Raw genomic sequence first — 24795 nt, 5'->3', positions numbered from 1 at the left:
TCCGTCGCACTCTGCTGACGCACCGCTCAGGACCGCCCGGACCAATGTTGCCAGCATTCCGCCCCAGCGGTACCGGGCGGTGAAAATTGACCAACTACCGCAAGACTGCCGAGAATTGGGCGGTCCACCAAAGTCAGGCCCATGAAATTTAACGTAAAGAAATGTGAAATGAGACATTTTTGAAAGAAAAATGAGGAAAGGCAATATAAACTGAATGGTACAATTTTAACATGGGTGCAGGAGCAGAGTGACCTGGTGGGGTATATGTACACAAATCTTTGAAGGTGGCAGGACAAGTTGAGAAATCTGTTAAAGCTAAGGATCCTGTATGCTTTTTTTTATCAATCAAGGAATAGAGTACAAAAGCCATGAAATTATTTTAAACTTTATAAAACACTGATTTGGCCACAGCTGGAGTATTTGTTCAATTCTGGGCACCACACTTCAGGAAGGATGTTAAGGCCTTAGAGATTGTGCAGAAAAGATTTACTGGAATGGTACCAGGGATAAGGGACTTTAGTTATATGGAGTGACTGGAAAAGCTGGGGTGGTTCTCCTTCGACCAGAGAAAATTTGATTGAGATGTTTAAAATCATGAACGGTTTTGATAGAGTAAATACGGAGAAACTGTTTCCAGTGGCAGAAGGGTTGGTAATCAGAGGACACAGATTTAAGGTGATTGGTAAAAGAACCAGAGGCGACATGAGGAAACAACATTGTACGTAGCAAGTTGTGATCCAGAATGTACTGGCTAAAGGGGTGGCAGAAACAGATTCAATACAGGTGCAGCGCCTAAAGTCCGGGACCGAGGCCGTTCCGGATTCCGAGTTTTTCTGGATTTTCGATTTGTTTTCTGATGTCACGAATCCGGAAATACCCGAGCCCAGATTCGGGTATTTCGGAACGTCAGAAAGCACGGGGCTGGTGGGGCGGTGTGGGGGGGCGGATTCCCGCCAAAGAACTGTTCGGGCCGTCCGGCCCCGCCAAGGAGCTAGTTGGGTGGGCCCCCCAAGGAGGTGTTCGGGCCGGCCCCGCCGAGGATGTTGTCGGGCTGCCTAGCCCCGCTGAGGAGGTGTTGGGGCGGGTCGGCGAGGAGGCCCCGAGGTAAGGGCGGCGAGACGAGCGGCGGCAAGGCCCAAGGTCGGGCAGCGGTGAGGCCCCGAGGTCAGCAGGGTCATCCGGTTTGGATTCCGGAACATTTTACGGATTCCAGACGACACTACCACCGATCGGTCCAGATTCTGGAACATTCCGGATTCCAGAACTCCGGATTCTTGATGCTGCACCAGTAATAACTTTCAAAAGGAAATTGGATAACTACGTGAAGGGGAAAAAGTTTACAGGTCTATGGGAAAGAGTCAGGGAGTCGGACTAATTTGATACCTGTTTCAAAGAGCTGGCAGAGGCACACAAAAACATAAGAACTTGAGAAATAGGAACAGCAGGAGGCCATACGGCCCCTCGATGCCTACTCTAACATTCAATAATATCATGGCTGAACTACATCAACTCCACATTCCTGCCCTATCTCCATATCCCTTGATTCCCTTCTATCGATCTCAGCCTCAAGTATGTTCAGTAACTAAACATCCACAGCCCTCCGGGGTAAAGAATTCCAAAGATTCACAACCCTCTGAGTGAAGAAATTTCTCCTCATCTCTATCCTAAATGAACGACCCCTTATCCTGAGACTATGACCCCTAGTTCTAGATTCTAGCCAGAGGAAACAGCCTCTCAGCATCTACCCTGTCAAGCCCTCTAAGAACTTTATACGTTTGAATGAGATCACCTCTCAATCTTCTAAACCCCATTATACTCGAACGCTCCTCACAGGACAGCCCTCTCATCCGAGGAATCAATCTAGTGAACCTTCGTTGCAACCTCTCTCAGGCAATTATATCCTTCCTTGGGTAAGGAGACCAAATGGTTATCGTTAGACATGATGAACCGAATGGCCTCCTTCCGTGCTGTATCATTCTATGATTCAATGATTTATGCTGCAGAATGCTCCTATGTGGATTTAGGGCAAGAACAGAATAGGGTTCCACTGTGATTTTTCTTCCTCTGCCCCACTACTGTTCCACAACCCCTGCTGTTCAATAATCTGCTGACACCTGAAAGAGGGGATTTTAAAAAGGCGGCAGTACTGCATGTTAAGGTATAGTGAACAGATTATGAAAGTACAACATGGCCTTTGTTTTTCTATCTCCTGTGAAAAAAGTATTGGAGTTTCCTCTCATGGTTTACCCTTCAATATAATTTAGAGTTTGCAGCAGGACGTGGATGTTTTAAATTTAGCAATCTCTTTCATATCGCTGACAAATGAAGAGATGTGCTGCGGCAGTTAGTAGTTTTCTTTCAGGCTCGGCAGGTATACGCAATTATCGTGCCATGTGTTGGGGTACGAGAAGGACTCTGCACTGTGCCTGACCTCTGCCACTATTGACTTCGGTGTGTTAGATGCTGTCACTGTATAAAGAGGCAATATTTCCCATTCCACATTTCTGTCATCTATAATCAGAAGACTTATATTCAAATAGAATTTTTAACAAAGCAAAAGTATAGTGAGCACCCTCTGCCATAATGTAGTACTTAGGAGAAAGCTAAATGCTGCTAGTATGCTGTATATTATAGTGAAAGTCCACTGAAAACTCAGATGGAATGCTCTTTTGTTTGTCCTTATAATCTTTATCATTTGTAATTGTTGATGGACAGTTGAACTGTTCAAATTTATTGTCTAACCGGTCAAAGATCAGCCATGATCTTATTAATGGTGGAGCAGGCTTGAAGGGCCTTATGGCTTAATCCTGCTCCTAATTCTTATGTTCTTAAATCGTTGGGCTCTACGTCATTAGGCTAATGATATAGACTGAGCGATACTATTGGGGTTTCGTTTTGTTCAACCTTTCTAGCTGCTTATGTTTTTTTACAAGTCACACACAGGCACCTAGAATTTTTAACAAAAAGTCCACAACTCGTGTTTTAATTACCTCTCGGATCAGAAACACAATGGAACGAATTTGGAACCAACCTTCAATAGTGCTATTAGCGGAACATATTAAAATGAGCCTTGGCTCTTTATTAAAGGTTTTGTTAGTGTGTGCCAGCTGTTCTTGGAGGGTGTACATCTGGAAAAACCATGCATTTTCCAGTTATGACCGCTTCCAAATGACATTACCTGCATCGTCAGCATATTGCTCAGTGTGCATGGAAACAGATGCGACGATCCTTAAGCTTGCCAGTGGCATCATGTCAAACTTTTTACTGTCACCTATTTAGTGCTCATGTTTAAATGGCAATGCTCATGCTTTCTTCATATGCAGAAACCTACATGGGTATTGTATCAAACAGTACCAACTTAACTATATAAAATAGTCATGGAAGTGCACATTGTGTTTTAAGCCAGACCAGTCTTGCGCGGGTTCTTTGGAGAGGAGAGTTTGCTTAAAAATTTCAAAAAGATGTGGGGCTAGAACCTCCACTTTTGTATTGGGCGATATTTCTGGCGTGGGCAGTAAAAAAGGGTTTTTAGATAGCTGGCTTCTCATCCATTCTCAAAGCACCTAGTCTCCATTTTTGAAAATGGGCGTTCCCGCAAGCAATATGAAATAGGCGTTAGCGTAAATTTTTTTTGACCTTCTGCCGTAAAGTGACGTCGTCCTTAGCAATGGCATGGCAACGCTCGACTCCCGTGATTCAGGAGGTCAAGGGTCATCATGACATGCGCAGAAGAGGAGACAGAGAGAGAGGGAGCTCAGAGGCACTGAAAGCGTGTGTGGCTGTGGTATGTGCTTGTCTGGCTGTTGTGGGAGGCACGAGGGAGGTTCACCAGCAGCAAAAAGCCTACTAAGCACCAAGAACATAGTTGGCTCCGAGTTTTTGTCCAACAAATAAGATATAACTTGGAAGGGATGGTGTAGGCCCTGGAGCTGGTAGCCAGGAACACTGGTGGCAGAGGGCTCCCAGTGGTCCCGGAACATGGCACTGCACCCCCATTGCCAACCACATATGAGAGCCAGCAGCAACATCTTGCTTCTGGCTTGGAGCACGTTCCCACCTTAGGACCGTCCTCTCCCGTATTCGTCCAAGCAGCGTTTCGGCCGTCACCCCCCCCCCCCTCCCCCCCAATGAAGCATCGCCTGAGGAGCTCCTCAGCCAGGCGGCTTGGAGTCAGGAGGGGAAGGGGTAGAGGTGGGGAGGAGAAGGGGGGTGGGGGGGAGGGTTGGTTTGTGCAGAATTAATGATAAATTCAGACTAATGTTCAGTTTAAATGTTTTTTATTTAACAAAACCTTGTAGTACATTGGCTCAGATAGCTGCAACGTTACACGCTGGTGATTCCTTAACATCAAAGGGTATAATTACACTTAACTTCAATCAACTTAAACTTTAACTGTCACCAAGGTGATGCCCACCATTGATGTATGACCTGCACACCCAGCAGTTTGTCAGCCTTATAAATAACACCAATGTTCTTTCAGGTAAAGTGATCATTGATGAGCTCCTGATGTAAGGCTCTTGCAGTTATCATGCCACCATGGGCCCTTTCATACGGTCTACAGGGGACGGGGGCATGGCTTCAGCATCAGCCTGATTGTCTGGACTGATGTCAGCGTCTGCCTCCTTGTCCTCCTCTTCCTCTCTCTAGTGAGGTGGACTGTCAGACTCATCAGGCAGTTCTTGTCCCCTCCTGATAGCCAAGTTGTACAGCATGGAGCACACCACCACGAATTGAGCTACCTGCTCAGGGTCGTGTTGGAGCTCGCCTCCTAAGTGGTTCAGGCATCTAAAGCACTGCTTCAGCACTCCAATGGTTTTCACCATGATATTGCAAGTTGTTCTGTGGCTCTTGTATCACCTCTCGGCTTCGGTGTGGGTGTCACGCAGGGGGGGTCATCAGCTAGGTGGGGAAGCCATATCTTTTGTCACCAAGCATCCAGCCTTGACCTTGTGGCTGATAAACAAGTCAGATACAGTGTTCTCACGCAGGATATGAGCATCACGGATGCTGGTTGGAAATATAGCATTCACTGCCATTATAATTTGCTGGTGGTCAACAACCAGTTGGACATTCAGGGAATGGAATACCTTGCAGTTCCTGAAAACCTCTGCATCCTGAAAAGGTGCCCACATCGCGATGTGCATACAGTCTGTTGCTCCCTGCAACTTGGGGAAGTTTGCAATTTTGGAGAATTCTAGAGCCCTCTCACTCTCTGCCTCCCTGGAAGCTGATCAAGTCCCTCCTGCGTGCGTAGAGGGCTTCAGTGACCTGTCTCATGTAGCAATGTGTGGTATGCTGAGAGAGACCGCAAATGTCTCCAGCTGTGGCCTGAAAAGAACCCGAGGCGTAGAACGACAGTGCCGCTGTGACTTTGACCTCGACGGATGGTGCTGGCAGGCTGCAGATCTGCCCTTATCACCTGGAATACCTCAGTGATAACCTCTTTGAGGAAGCGCAGTCTCCGAAGACAGGTAGTGTCGGGCAAGTCAAGGTAAGAATGCTTCTCCTTGTACTTGCAGAGGGTATAACATCTGGTCCTCCTCATCAGTCTGTCACGTCTTACATTGGGCACATAATGCAGTGGAGCGTACCTTCGGCGATCTCGAGTCTGCTGCATGTATTTGGTCACCAAGAGAGGGTGAGAAAGGACAGGCCCCATTGCAGTAGCTCTCTGTTTTCCACCGATTGGTCACAAACAAGGAATGTCTCGATGAAGACACCTAGTCAATTCCAGTTGGTCACAGTATGGTCAAGATGTTTGTGGAGATGTTCATTCACATCAACTCCAACGACTGCAGAGTACATCCAAACTCTGCCAAGGTTGAAGCACAGTAGCCTTTTAAAGGATGCAACATGTGATCTAGCACATGGCGTCCATAACGCTGTGATTAGTTCCGGTTAGTTCCATTTTTTGGGGGCGAGTGATATTGTGGGCGATATGTGTGTGCGAGGTAGTGAAATTGATGCTGGGCAATCTCATGGCCGCTAGTTTCAGTAAATATGCTCTTTACGACAAAAAAAAGTGGGCGGCCGGTATTATTGAATCTCGGCGTTAAATCAGTGCGGAAATTAACGCTGTGCGATATTATGGGTGTTGATTTCGCCCATTCTGATGATTCCACCCAAAAAAAGTGGGCGAGCAGTAATATTTTTTCCCGGCGTTATGCACATGGGGAAAGTAACGCTTGGCGACAAGTTTCCTAAAAATGGCCGTCAGTTTCCATTTTATGCCAACGTGGGTGATATATGGACGTTATATGTCATTTCAGAGGTAAAGTGGGCGTTAAGCATGCAAAAAAAGTGGAGGTTCTAGCCCGTGGTTTCTGATCATTACTTGAACATTTTGTATTTACTTGAGGTATTTACTCGCTTGATGTCTTGTAGAAATCATCACGAATTGTTCCTGAAAAGGTAAACTGCACTTTGGCATGTGTTCAAGAAAATACTCAAATGTTGGAATGGTGCATTGCTGAAGAGTTAGGGATCGTCATCTCTCTAAGCCTGGTGACTAGGCATCAGAAGCAATTGCATACCTTACTGTGCAGTTTTAACCAAAAAAAGATGGTTAGTTCATATTCGAAGGAAAGCTGCTGCTGCCTTTCTTGGCAGGACCAATTATTGCAGAATCAATTGTCATCACATTGTGTAAGGTCAGCATCCGACCTTCTCTACCGACGTGCTGATTGAAAATTTCATTCCATCTTTTTACCCTTTATTAGTTGCTGCTCTGAGCATAATAAAGTGCTTTGAAAGAGGAAGGTTTCTTTGGAAAAAAACCTAAAAAGCATACTTTCTATCATATTCATTTTCTAAAATTATATTTCTAGGAAACGTGATGCTATATTGAATGCTTTTTCTAATAACAGTGAGGAGTGGCGAGAATGGCTGCAACACCTTATCTAGGAATTATAGTACCTTTTGTGTAAAACAGAATTTAAAAAAACACACACAATTTTTGGAGATGGTTCCAAAATATGAACCTGAGTCAACATATGGATGGTGCTACATATTCTTCTGAAATTAATAAGCAAACTGGAGTTTTGCATTTTCTTGAGGTATCTCATTCGGGATGGGGTACTTCTAAAGTCATGTTATGGTCCTAACACCCTTCCCCTGAAAAATACACACTTCTTTCATTAAAATTCTTTTATCACAACCAGTGTTGAATTTTATTACTTGTTCACAGCCTGGACCAAATTCACCATTGAGAAATATTTTCTCCTCCACACCAAAATGATGTCTACATCTGAATATAAACTCTGTTTATAAAATCTGCATTTCTTTTGTTTTTTAAGATGGCTATAAACAGTGCTCTGATGACATTAATATAATTATACATGCCCAGCAGGTGTGCTGGCAGTAAGGGTTGGCTTTATAAGGATGCTATTGGAAATAGAAACAGCTTGATCTATTTCCAGATATTCACCTGCCCAAACAGATAATCAGATGAAATGGGGCTCTGGGTCACTGTGTATTTATTACCCCATCATTATCCTAATGATGAGATAAACATTTCTCGTCAAAGATAGTGTAAGTGCTGCTCTCTCTTTACAGAAAGGATGCTTTTGGACAAGTTAAAGGTTTTTTTTTGGCTAAGTCTCGTTAGTTTTACTTTTTCCTGAAGGTGCTGATTCATGCTGCCACAGTCATCATCATCATAGTCAGTCCCTCGGAGTTAAGGATGACTTGCTTCCACACTAGAAATGAGTTCTCAGGTGACTGAAGAATCCAAAGCGGGACCTACAGTCTCTGTCACAGATGGGGCAATCGGTGGTTGAAGGAACAGGTGGGTGGGGTGCCTGAGTTGCCGTGCGCTCCTTCCGCTGTCAACGCTTGGCTTCAGCTTGCTCTCGGCGAAGAGACTCGAGGTGTTCAGCGCCTTCCCGGATTCTTTTCCTCCATGTTGGGCAGTCTTGGGCCAGGAATTCCCAGGTGTCGGTGGGGATGTTACATTTTTTCAAGGAGGCTTTGAGGGTGTCCTTGAAGTGTTTCCTATGTCCACCTGGGGCCCACTTGCCGTGTCGGAACTCCGAGTAGAGCGCTTGTCTTGGGAGTCTCATGTCAGGCATGCGGACGATGTGGCCCATCCAGCATCCTGACCAACGGATCCATCACAGACCCATTCCACGTTCGGACCGGGGTCAAGCAGGGCTGCGTCATCGCACCAATGCTCTTCTTGATCTTCCTTGCTGCAATGCTCCATCTCACCCTCAGCAAGCTCCCCGCTGAAGTGGAGCTAAATTACAGGACAAACGGGAATTTGTTCAACTCCGCCGCCTCCAGGCCAGATCGAAGGTCGTCTCATCCTCTGTCATCGAACTACAGTACGCAGACGATGCCTGCGTCTGCGCACACTCAGATGCCGAATTCCAAGCTGCCACAGTATGAATCCACAGGCATCTAGATACTTCAGCCAATGATCATTCATAATGTTTGAGCCCAGATAGTGAGTCATAGCAGCATATTTGGCCATGGAGGGGCATTGTAGACAAGCACAATCCCATGTTGGATGTGTGTCTGCACATACATCCAGCAGTGGCTCACTCAGTAGCCAAGTGCGAATCCTGGCTGCATATTTCCCCTCTCCTCCTTAGCCCAGGGTAGCTCAAGCCAGTTGCAACATCCTGATTGAGATCACTCAACTCAGCATAAGCTAGGAATCAAACCTACTGGATTGTGTCGCTCAGTTACAGTGTTGTCTTTGCCGACTGAGCCATCAGGCAGCTGGGAAATTCAAAAGTTAAATCTATTACTTTAGGAACAATGTGCTTTTCCGTCACCCTTGATTCTAATACAGAGTCTAATTCATTTTAGTAACTATTGGTGCTAGTTTGGCATTTTCACCACCATCTTTGATTAAAATCAGCAGTTTAGTTTGGAAGTAGGAATTTTAGGTTTGCAGACCAGAAATTCTTGATGGTGCACAACCTTCAAAGAGAAACCATAAATGCAGCAAATCGTTTTATCATGTTATATCTTTACCCTTGCCGTGTCAGCAAAAAGTAATGTATCCACGATGTATCAGACATACAAGCTAGAGTTGACTCATGTTGCAAGGAGTGCGAGACTAAACAGGAAATAGGTGTTAATAAACAGTTTATATCAGTCTAAATGCCTAAAATTCGGTCATGGTGACGGAACATAAAATAAATTTTATTGTGAAACCTTGTCACTGACAGGATGATGAATTGCCTGTGCGGTTCTTAGGCCACCACTATGGAATTGTGCAATGATAAACCAGCTCTCTTGTGTTCCCATCGAAAGAAAACAAATTGAGGATTTATGACAGATTAGAGTTCCCCTCTTTCTCCCCCCCCCCCCCGCCCCACACCTCCCATTTTTGGATATTTTTTCTGAGCTTTTATATCTCTAATCCATCTCCATTGCAGAAGCCATGCCTGAGAATATCACTGATTTATTTCTGTGCTTTCTTTTAAAACACCTTTAAGCATTGTCTGCTGGTTGCATTCTGTGTATTCGCAAACCTAAAAGAGGAATCAATGAGGTAGAAAAGTGTGTATAATTGTACCCCTCAATTTAGTTTGAGGTACTTCCCCTATGTATTCTCCTCTAACTACAAGCATTTCTCTTTAACGCATAATAGTGGTGCATTGTGAAGTGTAAAATCTCTTTAATTTTGGTTTTCTTCATTTTCATAAGTATGATAAAAACTTTATTTTTGTAACTGTATTGAAGAAAGTTATGCTTCCGGGATAGGATAAGAGCTTATCAGTGTTCGAATATATTGTAGCACACTATTTTGGCCAATTTACTGGTGCAATAGCAACACTATAATCAATATATTATGCATGTTACATCTTTATTGTTCAAATAAAAGTGGTAGGCATGAGCCAAAGTTCAAAGTGAGGCTACCAAAACATAAATCTGATTGTTGAGCTTAAATATTTGAAAGTGGTTTTACTGTGTGAAGATACTCAATGAAACAATAAATGTCTGCTCCCATCTTCCTCTAGTAAGCATTTGCTGGAATCTTTTTACAGAGTAGAGGCAAAAAAAGAGCAGTTACAAAAAGTAGGAATGAAATTTGGATTTCTGTAAATTGAGAAACCTAGATGATAGAATGACAACAATGTCAGACATCTAGATAAATTGAGTGGTAATAGTTAGGTAAGAGTGAAGTTGGATTTTCAAAGCCTTCAGATTACGGAGGGAAGGGAGGAACTGAAGAAGATTAATAATTACACAATCTTTCTCATCTCCCGAAGGCTGAAGCTGTTGCTGATGAGAATGATGCACTTGCGGTTAAGGTAGGGCTGCAGTGTCAGTCATCATAAGGTAACTAGGAGCGCTCTGTAAGGTCATGTACTATCAAAACAGTGCTGTTTGTTCTGCATGTTTGCGTAGGTAGGTGCTTTAAGTCAGAAATGCCATAGTTTAAATGCAACAAATCTGAGGATGTTTTCTCAGTGGTACTACTTGAGTGAGTTGTATCACTCACGATGAGTACCAGTATAAACATGATGTACTTCAACCACAATGTCACTAATTAGAGCAACTAAGCCAAGTAGCAACATCTGTAGTCTATATAGAGACTTAAATGTAAGCACTTTTTCTGGCTGACTAAATAATTGGCATTGTCAATCATTTTATATTTTCTACCCTATTTTTTACGATTGCTGTAGCTGCCTGAAAGAAGTAATAGATGGCCTGCTCCTAGCTTCTGTGCTGTACAGTCATCAGCGAGAGGGGTCAGGGGGAAGAACCATCATAGTTGCCTCTTTCTGTTCCCTTACAGAAAAGTACATGACTTTCATTCATTACATCCCTTACCTTTATGATACAATTGAGACCCTTTCATGCAGCAATTTATAGCGAAGCACCAAGAAACTATGGCAGCTTATACAGAATAACTGATCACAATAGTTTGGTATAACTCTTCCCATTGTAAAAGCTGTGTTGACATTTGAAACAGATTTAGGGCTCTATTTTCCCCAAAGCATTTTTTTGGCGTACTTGAAGAGTTTTTTGGGGGCCTAAGTATGCCAAAAAAAAAATGTTCAAAGTTTCCCCGTTGGATTTCTTCATTTTGGCATGGCCTAACCTGTCCTTTAGTTTTGGGGATGGAGCCTTGATCTGCGCCAAAAAGATTGGGTTGCCACGGTAACCGGGAAAAATGCGAGCTGAGGCTGCAAAATGAAACATGCAGCCAGCTCCCGAAGCATTAAAACACATTGCATCAATTTAAAAACACATTAAAATATATTGCAGCAACTTATCTCCAATTATTAAAGCCGCTCCCATTCCCCGCCCATAGCTCAGGCCAAAGGGCTTGCCGGTGCGCTCTCCCGCCCCTAGCCCAAGCCGAAGGGCTTGCCGGTGCGCTCTCCCGCCCCTATCCCAGGCCGACTGGCCTCTCGGTCTACTCCCCCGCCCCATCCCAGGCCAAATGGCCTCCTCCCTCCCCGTCCCCGCACCTAATTACACTGAAAAGCTTCCCCATCAACCCCTCTCCCATCCCAAACCTCTCTCTCTCCCCCTCTCTCTTAACTTTCCTGCTGCTGCTGTCCTGGCATCTGCTGCACTTACTTGCGCTGATTTCCTTACCTCTGTTTTTTTTTAACTTGGGCCAAAAAAAGCAGCCTGCTCAAAAAAAACGGCGCAAATCACTGGGGGGAAAATTGAGCCCTTGATGTTTACTCATTGTCTACTTATTTTGCTCAATTCAGTGTAGAAAGGGCAAATGGCATAACATTACAATTTATAGATGTCTCAAAAATATTTCCGAGGGTGGGGGATAGGTTTTGGGGTGAAAAAGTAGCATCATTGTCACACATCTGTTCTGTACCAAGAAAATAATTGTAGGTTTACTTGCAGTGCGTTTGTTTTAAATCTTTCTGTCTCCATTGATCCATCCCTACTTTTTATGTGGCCATTTGCACCCATCATAAGTATTGTGACAAAAGGTCATGAAGTCAGCCTTATTTTATTTGTATTAATCCCATGCTCTGGGAACAGAGGGAGCTATCATTTGTGATGATATCCATCTGTCAGCACACCAACTTTACAGAAACTCAAAACTACCTTATTTTCTCGATGTGCAAACACTGCAAGTACTGCCACAACATTTATATATGTATTATATAAACATCTACACTTATTTCCTGCCATCTTTCTCTGTCGAAAATTTTTCTATTCCATATTTATACTGGAAACTCCCTATGTAGGCTTTTCATGCTGTAATTACACCCTCTGCCCAGAGGAAATGCAGCAGCATTCACATTGATAGGAGGGTGTGATTACACCGTTACAAGTTTACATCGGCAGTTTTAATTATAAATGTAGATATAGGAATGAATAATGGAAATATAAAAATAAGGGTAAATTGTATGACTTTAAAATGGGAACTAAATTCCAAATATGTGTCCTGGTCTAATAATCCTTGTTTTTTTACCTGATTCATCTGAAGACCAGATTTGGTCTTGACTTCTTGAATGCACTGCCACAGGAGATTGACACGTGTGTATGCGCACACGTACATGTGTGTATATATTTGTATTATTTTTATATGTTCCTCTTGATGCAGGATAATTTCTTGTGCCCCCTGTGCAAATTTGAAAGCTCCTTGTATTGAATAAATGTATAAGCTGCAGTTCTTTTATTTCCTGCTCACTTGTATTTGTATTGCTTTGTTTTGCTCACACTTGATTTTCCCATAATTTGTTTTGATGATCCGGTTCCTCTAGCAGTGCAGAGGTAGAATCCCAAATCATTTGACTCTCACGTTGTCCAATTTTCAGAAGGACCATGAATTTCCCTGATGGCTTCGTGACTGAATGGCCTGTATGATACTGGGGCATACAGATGGGAGAGGTCGCGGATTTCACTGGTCTGTCTGGTTATCTGGGTTGCGGTGGGGATGCTACAAATGTTCTAAGTGTCCCTAGGTTAGGGCTCCTGCCTCTTAATTGTTATCCAGTGAGGCCTGCTGGAAATTGTCTGCATGGGAACATCAGGTGAGGAGGTGATTGGGCTCAACTGTGATGGCCTTTATTATTGAGTAGTCTGCCAATACTGTCTTGGCTTTCAAATTTGAAGAATGATCATTTGGACAAGTTACCGGAGGACTGTCTGCACTTGCGGAACTATAATCGAGCACCTTCAGCAGAGGGGGAGAGAAATGGGAAGGCAATTTGGGGTGGCGAGAGAACTTGGGTTGGATCACTGCTTAACTACAGACGGTTGTATTTTGAGCGACACCAGGGAAGTGGATAGAGATTGAGCAAGAGCAGAATGAGAACTCAACCCATAATCCAGGGCTAGTCTTGACCCACAGAAGAAATCCTCTGTTGGTTACAGAGGAGCTAGTGTGAAAAGAAAGTGCCAAGGAATCTAAAAAGCGTAACAAATACCTATAAAATATTATGCATCTTTTAATATTGCCTCTTTTAACAATGAGTGTCTTGATGGTTATTGCGTACTCGATTTAAGTCACTTAAAGCCATGAACAAACTTGCTTACATGCTGTGGGCTATAAATATTGTTTTATATCCCAATAGAGCAGGAATTAGCACAAATATAAGAGCAGAGACAATCCATCTGTTGATGAGTCATGGAAAGATTGAAATGTAATCAGATTTTTTTTTTAAAAGCAGTCTTTTTTAAAAATTGAAACTGGAGAACACCACAAGACACATAACTGGTAGCAGACAGATAAAAAAGGTCTTGCCATTCATTTGAAATGGTTGCAAAATGTGCAATGAAACCTCATTATAAGAAACTCTGTTATCACAGTCTACCCATTATGATGACTTACTGGTTTAGTCCTTGGTTAAAACCCTATAATAATGTGTGCAGTAGGATTAAAACTTTAGGATTTGTTGGTCCTCATTTACTCAAAATTCTAGCTTATGAATTATTGATATTGTAGTTTGTACATGGATCTGTATTGTACAGGACACAAAACTCAGCGCTTGCAACTTCATTTATGATGTCCTGCCAATATCCAAACAAAAACAGGTTCTGTATTTAGTTCAGAACATCAAAATAAAAAATCTTAGCTCACCACTGAAACAATAGCCAACCATGGAACGGCTATCACAATATCGTAAAATCATGTTTGCTTGGAATTTTAATTGTTTCCTCTTGTGTGGATGTTGCAATTGCAGTTTGTAAACATACATTAATATTTTATTCATGATTATATTTTGTTTAATGTACTCGTGCAATGTCAATAACCATCTTTGAAGTGTAGTATGGGTGTAATTAAGGGTTTTATAATCACAATCTAGTTTAAGAAAGAGCTTGCATTTTTATTGAGCCTTTCACATCCTCAACATGTCCCACAAGAAAGCTAGAATTTTGTCTTCAAATCTATGGAATTTCCTCCCCTTGGAGATACATTTCATATTTTTGATTTGAATTGAATGGGTTCAGAATTGCAGTAGGTTTGGAGATGCGTTTCAAGGATAGTTCGGAGAGTTAGGGCTCAGTCATGAGGAGCGACATAAAAAGAGACATGTAGTAATACTGTTCTAAGGATAGCTGAAGCTTTATGTTCAACCACATGTTTATGATACCCACACTGTTTTGCGATTCGGCTATTTGGCCAATAAAATTATCTTTCTATTTTATTGGCCAATAGACCAATCGAATGCCATCAGAAATTTTGCGCAATTTGTAAATTAAACCTCTTCAGAGAACAGTACATGTGGCCTGAGTGTATTGTTCACATTGCAAAAATATGGGTTGAAGGAGCAGGAAAGAGATGCAGAAGAAGTAAGAGTTTTTATATTGTTTTGTATATTCAATATGCATGTGTGTGAGGGCGGGGGAGAATATGTATTTCCTCTCCATTTGCCTCCCTGTATTACACGTCGCCACACAAGAGAATAAGTTGGAGACTTCAGCCTACGGGAACATGTTTAAGCTTCAGGCTCCGGAGATCTCTGTCTGCTAGGCTGCCTTTTCAATCTGTAAACCCCAATCAGGAAAATTTTTTCATACTGGAAAAATCAATCGCAAATGGTTCAAATTGGACTGAGGCTCAGCATATTATATTGAAAATTATTGAGACCATTGTTGCTGCTACCCCATCGCTGAGGTACATTCTGTGGAGGCAGGTCTCTAGCATGTCTTCTTGGCTTGGGTATGGGGCAGAATACTTGCAATGTCTGCTTGACCATCAAGCTTTAGATAACTAGTTTAGGAAACAAATGTTGACGGTCCAGTTCAGAAAAGTAGTTAGTCTTTCGATTTCTGTTGGGGGAAGAGGGGATACACCGTTGTTAAAAATAAGTACTTGGAGTTGTCCTATGGCCTGTGAGAGTAGCCCTTGAGCAACACACAAACTTTTGAACAAAATTTGTTGAGTGGCCCTGCCTTGGATTATAATTCTAGAACTTGACACATGGACAAATTAGCAAACTTCAACAGAATAGCTTTTCCCCCTTTATATCGGTCCATCTATCTATCGAATAAAGTACATTCAGTTCAAGACCTCCACTAACCACCTGAGTGATCTGTTCCATCCATTTCACCTTTTAGTAATCTGGTCTGTGGGAATCATGTGACACATGCCTCCATTTCTGCTTTTAATAATTTGATTGACTCAGGATGTCACTCTGATTTCTGCCACTGCCAAGATCAAGTTTTAAATATCCCCTGTTGCTTGAGGCCAGGTCCTGAGTAATAGTATTGTGAGTGTGGCTTCAATCTCAGAAGATCCAAATTTTGTGAATTCCCTCTTTTGGCTCGCACTGCACACCTTTCTGTCTTGCTCCAGTGCTTCAATTTCTTTTAACGGGAACTGCCTTGCCCCAATTATTTTAATGGTTTTCTCTATCAATGTTGTTTACAGCATGTTCAAAGTAGGTCTCGCTCCAACAAATAATGAGCTACTGCAGTTCCCAAGTTACCAAACAATCATAATAGTTTCTGTCAGCACTAATCACAGCATCTCTGCCCAGAGAACATCAACACAACTGTTGTGGATTCTAGCTCCATGGACAATGCTAGATAAAGCGCTGCTACTCTATAACCTTGGGTCCCAGTGTAGCTCCACTGTCATTGGATCACACTACAGCAAGGTAGGAAGAGAGTTAGGTCATGTTGTTTCTGTGTTCCAATTAACCAAAAATGCTCACATTCAAAATTATATAATTATAAAAACAGATATTAAAAAGAAAAGGATAAGACATAAAATAAACTGATGTACAAAAATGAAAAAGACTCAAGAAATGTTAAATAAAACAAAGGAAAAATGAAACAAAACTGAAAATCAGTTTTTCAGCAAAAATAAGCATTTTTAATAAGGGTGTCCCATCCTCCACCTGTGAGCAACCTGATTTAAAATCACTGAAAATTACTTTAAAAAAATATACTGAACCTTTTAATAGTTTCATGGGTGAACGCGAGTCAGTTTCTTAGTAAATTAAATAATTTTTGATATGAGAACGCTTTTAAAACACGTCTGCTAGTGACTGTGTCTAAGAAAATGAACGCAATTTGAAGAGCCTTCTCGAACCAGCTCAATCTGGGGTTGTGGCCAATTTTGTGGGCGGGGCCTACTTTGGATTAATTGAATTTTGAACCAGTGTAAAACATCTCGGAAAACGCGAGCACAAGTAGTTTTGGACACTTACATTGAAAATTCCCCGATCTTTTTCACTGGTTTCGTCGATTCCACTCAAATTGCATTGATAAAACTAGCGTAAACGAGCATAAACTCCACCCCTTACTATTTAGTAGATGTTAGGATTAGGCTCTCACTAAAGACAGTTAATACATTGCCAATTTTAAAAAAAATGTTGGGAGAAAGAGCTGTATAAGAACAGGATTGAAAGAAGTATTACAAGATAGAAATTATCAAATCCTTAACAGAATATGGTTTCTGTACTGTTATCACTACGGAATTATCCACCTATGAATGCAACTGGTCCATGTTAAGTAACGTAGGCTCATAGTTAGATTGAAACCCTGGAATTTCATTACATGCACCTTTACATTTGGGTGGTGCTTCTGTAGTTCAGGTTACACTTCACTCATGTCTACTTACCAGCTCTTTGCATTTACGTTGCTAAAACAGCCTTCCTTATCCTTCACCCCATTGATAAATTTGTAAACACAAAATGTGGATAAGGAAGATAGTTTAATGCGATGCAAAAGTGAGGAGCTGATGCACTGATGTCACTCTCCTGTCACTAAAACTGTAAAAGTACCTTGGATTTTTAGAAATTGGGTAAATTTCATAGAGCTTCCTTTTGGTTAAACACCTTTGTCAGTAGATTAACAACAACTTATATTTCTGTAGTGCCTTTCGTGTAGCCTTCATAGAGGTATAATCAAAAAAATTCCATGCAGAGTCAAAGGAAGATTTTCGGAGAGGGTGATCCAAAGCTTGGTCATAGGGATGGGTTTTAAGAAAGAGAGGGAGGTGGAGAGGGCGAAGATTTTCGGGCGAGAATTCCAAAGCAGAGGGATTTGGGGAGGACGTTCTTAAGCAAGGGGGTCTACGCAGCTGCAAAAGTAAGGCAGAGGAGGAGAAATGCAAAGGAGACCGAGAGACAGAGGAATGAAGAGTTCAGAGAGTTATAGTGTTGGAAGCAGTTACAAAGCTGAACAGGGTTGGGGCCATGAAAGAGATTTAAACACCAGATGAGAATTTTAAATTTGAGTCTTTGGTGTCCCAGAGCTACTGAGGATAGAGTGATGGGTGAGTGAGAGGATATGGGCAGCAGAGTTTTAAATGAACTGGTATATGGAGTGTGGAAGATGGAAGGCCAAGTAGCAGAGCATTATGTTGGAAAAAATCCATGATTCTGCAAATTATGTGTGATCTGTGGAAGCGATGGGCTAAATTTTCTTTTCTCATTGCATATGTTATAGTAATGAATGACCCTTGTTTAAAGATAGATACAGAAATGTAAATTTAAAAAAAAAACATACCTGGTGTTCAAATCTGCTCATCTGCTGTCGAGAAAGCTCCTGGGTTTAATATACAAATAAACATAACATTTTGCAACTTTAAGTTATAGGTATATACTAGGTATTGACTTCAGAATGGATGCAAGTAGGATTGATGGGAAGAAAACACCATCTTTTAGAATATGGTTTTGTGCACTTTCTGTTACATCTGTAGGAGGAATTAGGGCAGATGGATCAATAAAGACATGAGGGAAAAATTGAGGGCAAGGAAGTAAGCATACACTAAGTACATGGACAGCATGAATGGGGAAAATATGAAGAGATTAGGAGAGAAGTCAAAAAAACAATTAGGAAGGCAAAGAGGAACTATGAAATTTAATTATCAAGGAACATAAAACAAAATAGTAAAATATTCTACAGGCACATAAATTTAAAAAAAGTAAAGTTGGGATGGAAATAGGGCCACTAAGGCTGGACAGGATAAAATCTCAGGCAGCGATAGCAAAATGGCAGAACTATTAAATAATTACTTTGCTTCAGTATTTACCAGGGAGACAGATCAGATGAATATGACATCGGAAGATGAGTTTAGAAATGATCTACCCGCATGTCAAATAAAAAGAAGATAAATATTAAATATACTAATCAAACTCAGAGGATAAAACCCCTGGTTCAGACAGATTGTATCCCACATTTTAAAATAATCTAAAGAAGAGATTACAGAGTTGCTATTAAACATATTTAATAATTCATTAGAAAAACGTGTAATGCCAGAGGACTGGGGGATATACCTATATTTAAGAAGGTAGATGGAACATGTCCAGGGAACTATGGACCAATTAGGTTAACATCGGTGGTAGAACAAATAATGGAATCCTACTTAGGGAGAAAATAGAAAAACATCTAGAAAACAAAAATAATATAATGAATAGTCAGAATGGATTTCAAGAGGGAAAGTTTTGCTTGACCAACCTCTTTGAAGAGTTAACAGAGAGAGTAAACAAATTTCTCCCAGTCCTCAGGTTTGCTGCTTTTTCTGGCCGATATATATGCCTCTTCCTTGGATTTAACACTATCCTTAATTTCCTTTGTTAGCCACGGTTGAGCACACCATTTTATTTGTACAATTGTTGAAATTCATCCATGTGATCTTTAAATGTTTGCCATTGTCTATTCACAGTCAACCCTTTAAGTATCATTTGCCAGTCTATTCTAGCCAATACCATCGAAGTTACCTTTCCTTAAGTTCAGGACCCTAGCTTCTGAATTAACTGTGTCACTCTCCATCTTAATAAAGAATTCTACCATATTATGGTCACTCTTCCCCAAGAGGCCTCGCACAACAAGATTGCTAATTAGTCCTTTCTCATTGCACATCACCCAGTCTAGGATGGCCAGCCCTCTAGTTGGTTCCTCGACATATTGGTCCAGAAAACCATCCCTAATACACTCCAGGAAATCCTCCTCCATCGTATTGCTACCAGTTTGGTTAGCCCAATCTCTATGTAGATTAAAGTCGCCCATGATAACTGCTATGTATATGCTATGTTATATTTACAGTATACCCTAAAGCTTCTATTTGCAAAAAATAATCAGTGGACAAAACCTATTCAAGTGTTTTATGACCATGTTTTATGCATCATTTGGAGAATGGAGGCGATTAATGGGCAAGAGATACATTCTGGTCCTTTTTTCAGCCATAGTTAACCTAATTGAGTGGGGGAGTGATGGAAGAATTGGTAAAAAAAATCTCACTTCCAATCTAACGAAGGTTTGTTTATATCCGTATCTTATGGTTTATCATTCAGGACATGCATGACACAATTATCTTTTCCATCACAGGATATTGACTGGGTACAGACAGAAAAACATGTGTTTGAGCAGGCCTCCAGTAACCCATTTTTGGTTGGTCTTCACTCTTGTTTCCAAACAGAAAGCAGGTAAGAAATGGTCCTTATTAAAACTGCTTTTTTTTTTCTTCTCCCTGGTTTTTTCAATGGACCCCTCTACTTGAAACTAATGGATCTGCAGAAATCCTAGATAGTTTATGTATCTCGAGATTTTAGGCATATTTTCCATTCAGAAGGTTGTGGTTTCAAGTCCTATGATTGTCCACCACACCAATTTGCTTTCATTAATCAGTTGATTTCACCAATTTTAGGCTACATCACTGAATGGAGCACTTGGAGGGAACTGACCTGCTGCAACTCAAACAGCCCACCCTGCGCACTAGTAGATGGCAGCAAGCAGACTCAAAGGGAGAGAAAGGGGAAGATTTTTTTTTAAAAATGTGATGGTTTATCTTCCCTGCCATTTTTTCGAACACTCTGGCTATGACCTTAATGACAACAACGAGAGAGTTGTTGTGTATTAAGAAACCAGCGATGCAGCTGCCAAGCGGCATGATTTAATTGCCTATGGTGCTATCACTCGAATTGATGTCCTAAAGCTGTATTTATGGATTTTTGTACTTGGTTAAGGGTAACACGATTCTATAGGAATTCTCTATAGTCTTTTGTATTTCTTAAAAGAAAATAATCCAGCATAAATAGGACAATATATGTTCTGTCTTTTACAAGGCAGTAACTCATTGCGCTTTTGAGATTACAATTCAAACAAGACCTAAATGATGAACTTAAGTGTTACTTCCTTGAACCCTACTCCAGAGTGTGTATTCTGTAAATTGTATGAACGCATGGAGATTTTCTAAAATGGCTTTTATTTCTGAGCGGTAGAGTTATCATATCAGACAGCGACTAATAGATAATAGGCTCGTAGGAATGAATCACATGATCTCGCAAGAAGAAATGCTGTACCACATGATCTAATGAGTGGTGGTGGTAGGATTGATTTTACTGACTGATACATTGGGCTCCTGTGCATCATAAATTGAAAGTTCATTTGACCACAAGCAATCTTAAATATACTTGAAAGCATTTAATATTTGCCTAAAAGCCTTAAAGCCTAAAAAAACCTTGAAAAATGCAAGGTATGGAGCCCTATGATATTGAAACTTTAGAAACCACAGAACACTTCAGTATGTTTAACATTCTCTAAACAAATATTACTTTGTTTTTTGGTATATAAATATTAGAGTATTGCAGTTCTCAAAGGGTTTTTGCATTTTATTTATTGAACTTTGTTTTCTGTGGTATGTTTCAGGCTGTTTCTAGTTATAGAATACGTCAATGGTGGTGACCTCATGTTTCATATGCAACGACAGAGGAAGCTTCCCGAAGAACATGCCAGGTACACGAAGGTTTTACATCTTCCCACAATGGAAAAAAATCATAGATAGTACAAACTTACCAGGCTGACAGTGCTGAGCTGAATGACTCGAAAGACAAATAAGTCTGACAATGGGTCGCTGCCAGTGTGAATGACTGATTGGGGTGGGTGCAGGAAGAAAGAATCAGCATCTTTTAGTTATCTCTGGAGAAGTTACTGCTACCTCAGCCAAGTACTTAAACCTTTCTAGTTATCAGAATTAACATGATATGTGTCATTGTTTCTGACAGGGGGGATTATACTCGATTCTTGGAGCTCTTCAGCCTGTCTATTATGTAATTTTGTGACTGTATGCGGAACTCTGCGTTGAATGTCTTCCTGGGGCTTTCATCTTTTTATATGGCAGTTTCAGCAGATAGGAGGGAAGTTGAGAGGAAGCATCACTCAACGTAAAAATAAGCTTATTTTCCTTTCCTTTCTTGCATTCTTTGAATCTCATTCTTTTTTCTCCTTTCTTTCTTCCTTTTCACTTTTTCTGTCTGTCTGTCTTCCTTCCTGTCTGCCTACTTACCTATTGAGAATGTGTATTAGCCATCTTGCAGTCTTTTGATGGCATTGTTTAATTTTATAAAACTGTTTCTGATTGGTTAGGAGTTGTGTAGAGACTTAATTTTTGTTACTTTCATAAATAACCTGGTAATATAGCTAAACTCAAAATCTATAGTATTTGTAGAGAGTGGCCAATGTAATCATTAAAGCCACCAAAGTGCCATTAATTCGTGCTTTGTGGCCTGCACTGGGAATCAAAACAATCTATTTCTGAAATATCGGGTGTGCCTCACTAAATTAATTAATTATTCATCATCATCATCATCATAGGCAGTCCTTCAAAGCGAGGATGACTTGCTTCCACGCCAAAAAAGGATGAGTTCACAGGTGTTTCAATGAAGGACCTAATATTCCAGATCCCGAACTACATCCTGAAGGGTGGAAGATGCCTGTGCGTGGTCTTCGAGTTTTTGTGACTCACATAAACAACCCCAGCTTTGCTCCAATGGTTCATGACGCTATTTGAACACTTTCAATTGGATTGCTCTCAAAGTTCATTGATAGCCATTAGTATTTTCTATGTTCTTATATAAGATAATGGATGGTCAGGAATACGTTCAACTCTTGTGTTTCTGAGTTAATTTTGCTGTTTGGCCTCAAACTGTCAAAAGACTGCAAGATGACTATTCACTCTGACTAATACTTTTTGTATTTTTTTCTCTTTAATGTAAAGATTATCAGTGCTTAAAATGCTGAACAACTTTCTTGTACTATCAAAAATAATTGCAATCTTTTAAACAGACTGATGCATCTTTTGTGACAGGCAATGAAAAATGATATTAAATAGGTAATCGTACACCTAGAAAATCAATCAATGAGCGATGAGCCTTAAACAAGGAAAATGCATAGGTGCATAATGACAACATTACAGCAAGAGAAATAATCATACTGTCCCCATGATAAAGTAGTACAGAAGCAGAAGGCAATGAGAACATACAATAAATTCTTAATCCAAATAACAGGGGACCAGCCTACCAAGAAACCAACCACAAGCCTAGTCGAAAATCATTAGAATTTTATATTGGTTGGATATTGGGCTGTGGCAAGGGATTGCCAGCCCCTGAAAAAGATGAAACCGATCTTTTCAGTCCATTTTTCACCATCATTGTGCCTAGTTTCACTGGAGAAGAGCTGAAGCTGACCGGAGCAAGGGATAGTACTCAAACATCACCAAGCTGAAAGAAAATAAATTATTTTACAAGAATTTCTCTTAATTAAATAGGGAAAGTACATTATCTTCTTTAACTAGCTGTCTTCAATTGCTCCTGGAACTGCAATGATTGGGATATTCCATCATATAGATATAACTTATTCTTTGCTAGTTGGTCTGTAGCATTGCACACGAGGAGTTGAAGCCAAGTTTAGGCTTTGGGTGAAGGAAGGACGTGTGGTTAGAGGTCGAGGGATAATAGGACCAAATTGTGCAGATATAAAATTAATATGGTATGTGCATAAGTACCCGCTTTACAAACCTATTTATAATTAAATAGCAAAACTTGCCACAGTTTCAGAAGCAGAGTAGAGTTGGTTGGAGCGTAGGAGTTTCTCTCCAGTAAAGGCTAATGATCTAGGAGATTCAAACCTTGTTAGCTTTTGTGCCATCAGTGGCTGGAGGATGTAATTTCAACATGCCAACATAAGCACTTTCTATTATAAATGTAGATATGGAAATCTATAATGGAAAAAGTTGACGTAGTTGTGACATAATTGTGACGCGAAGTAAGGCTTTTTAGATAGTGTAACGTACATGAGATGCTTTATCCGTTCCTATATCTATTGAGAATATAGCCACTGTTGTGTTAGGATGAAGGAACATGGATATGTGATGTCAGCAGTACAAGAGATCAGTAAATGCTTGACATATAAAAGTGCAGTTTACGGAGATATTGGGGGTAACTTTCGTGTCTGAGCAGTAGATGGGCGGGCAGTGGGCAGCACAAGTGCTGCGACCACTCAAAGGAGCCAGCGGGGAACACACAAGATAAGAACATAAGAAATAGGAGCAGGAGTAGGCCATTCAGCCCCTCGAGCCTGCTTCTCCATTCAATAAGATCATGCTTGATCTTCCATCGTAACTCCACCTTCCTGCACGCTCCCCTTATCCCTTAGTATCCAGAAATCTATCGATCTCTGCCTTGAATATACTCAATGACTGAGCATCCACAGCCATCTGGGATAGGGAATTCCAAAGATTCACAGTGAAGAAATTTCTCCTCATCTCAGTACTAAATGGCCAACTCCTTATTCTGAGATTATGACCCCTAGTTCTAGACTCCCCAGCAAGGGGAAACATCCTCCCAGCATCTACCCTGTCAAGCACTATAAAAAATGTTATCTGTTCCAATGAGATCACTGGGCCGAAATTCAGGGTCTCAGAGAGACCCGTTACTGCCCGTTTGAGGCGGCCATTCGTCAAAATCGAATGGCCGCTGCTTTGGGGTCAACTGGTCGACCCGACCCAAATTCAGGTCGGGAATTTTTCAGCCTGGACCCCATACTGCCCGATGCTGATGACCGCCGCAAGTGAGTCATCAGTTAGTGCACTGCCGCATTTAATAAAGAAAAAAATTTACCGACATAAATTCAGCTGAACTCTTCGCTCTCCCGCCGTGCGGTGCCCCTGACAGGTTTTTCTGATGGTTCACCTTCACCACACTGAGTGCGCCCCCAGCAGCACAGTGGCCCTTAAAGGGGAGGGCCCACTGCCACGGCCGCCATCTAATAATTTTTGCCAGCTGACTTCCCAATCGGCCGGCAAGACAGTGCCCCTGGGTTCGGCCGGGCCGCCAACGGGCTGGCACCCCCGAAACCATTCCTGGTGGCCCAGTGGCCAAAAATAAAAAAAATTACTGAATCTCTCCCCTTTGACACACATGTGCTATTATGTTACCACTATTCCACCGCTGATTGACAGCGGCGGAGTCGCAGTCTGACCTATATTCAGTCACTCAGTCTGGCTTTGAATCTATGGTCCGCCCCCATTATGACCTGAAAATGGTTCTTCCGACCGCATCAAGGATCCGTGCGGTAAGTACAAAAACTAATGCATTTTTTGTGTAACACAGAGAGAAGCCA

General features: G+C 41.4%; 1 protein-coding gene across 2 annotated transcripts in view; it reads left to right on the top strand.

The window, feature by feature from the left end:
* Nucleotides 1–24795, top strand: part of prkcz (protein kinase C, zeta) — a 608260-nt gene that overhangs the window by 427455 nt on the left and 156010 nt on the right. For both annotated transcript variants that reach the window (XM_070860461.1, XM_070860462.1), the window contains 2 exons: nucleotides 19726–19823; nucleotides 21046–21132. In XM_070860461.1, the coding sequence (XP_070716562.1) occupies nucleotides 19726–19823; nucleotides 21046–21132 (185 nt within the window). The remainder of the gene's footprint in view (nucleotides 1–19725; nucleotides 19824–21045; nucleotides 21133–24795) is intronic.

This window comes from Pristiophorus japonicus, chromosome 18 (assembly GCF_044704955.1).
Source record: "Pristiophorus japonicus isolate sPriJap1 chromosome 18, sPriJap1.hap1, whole genome shotgun sequence".
Taxonomy (NCBI): domain Eukaryota; kingdom Metazoa; phylum Chordata; class Chondrichthyes; family Pristiophoridae; genus Pristiophorus; species Pristiophorus japonicus.
The sequence above is the reverse complement of the archived record's forward strand: the minus strand, read 5'-3'. Positions and strand labels throughout refer to the sequence as shown.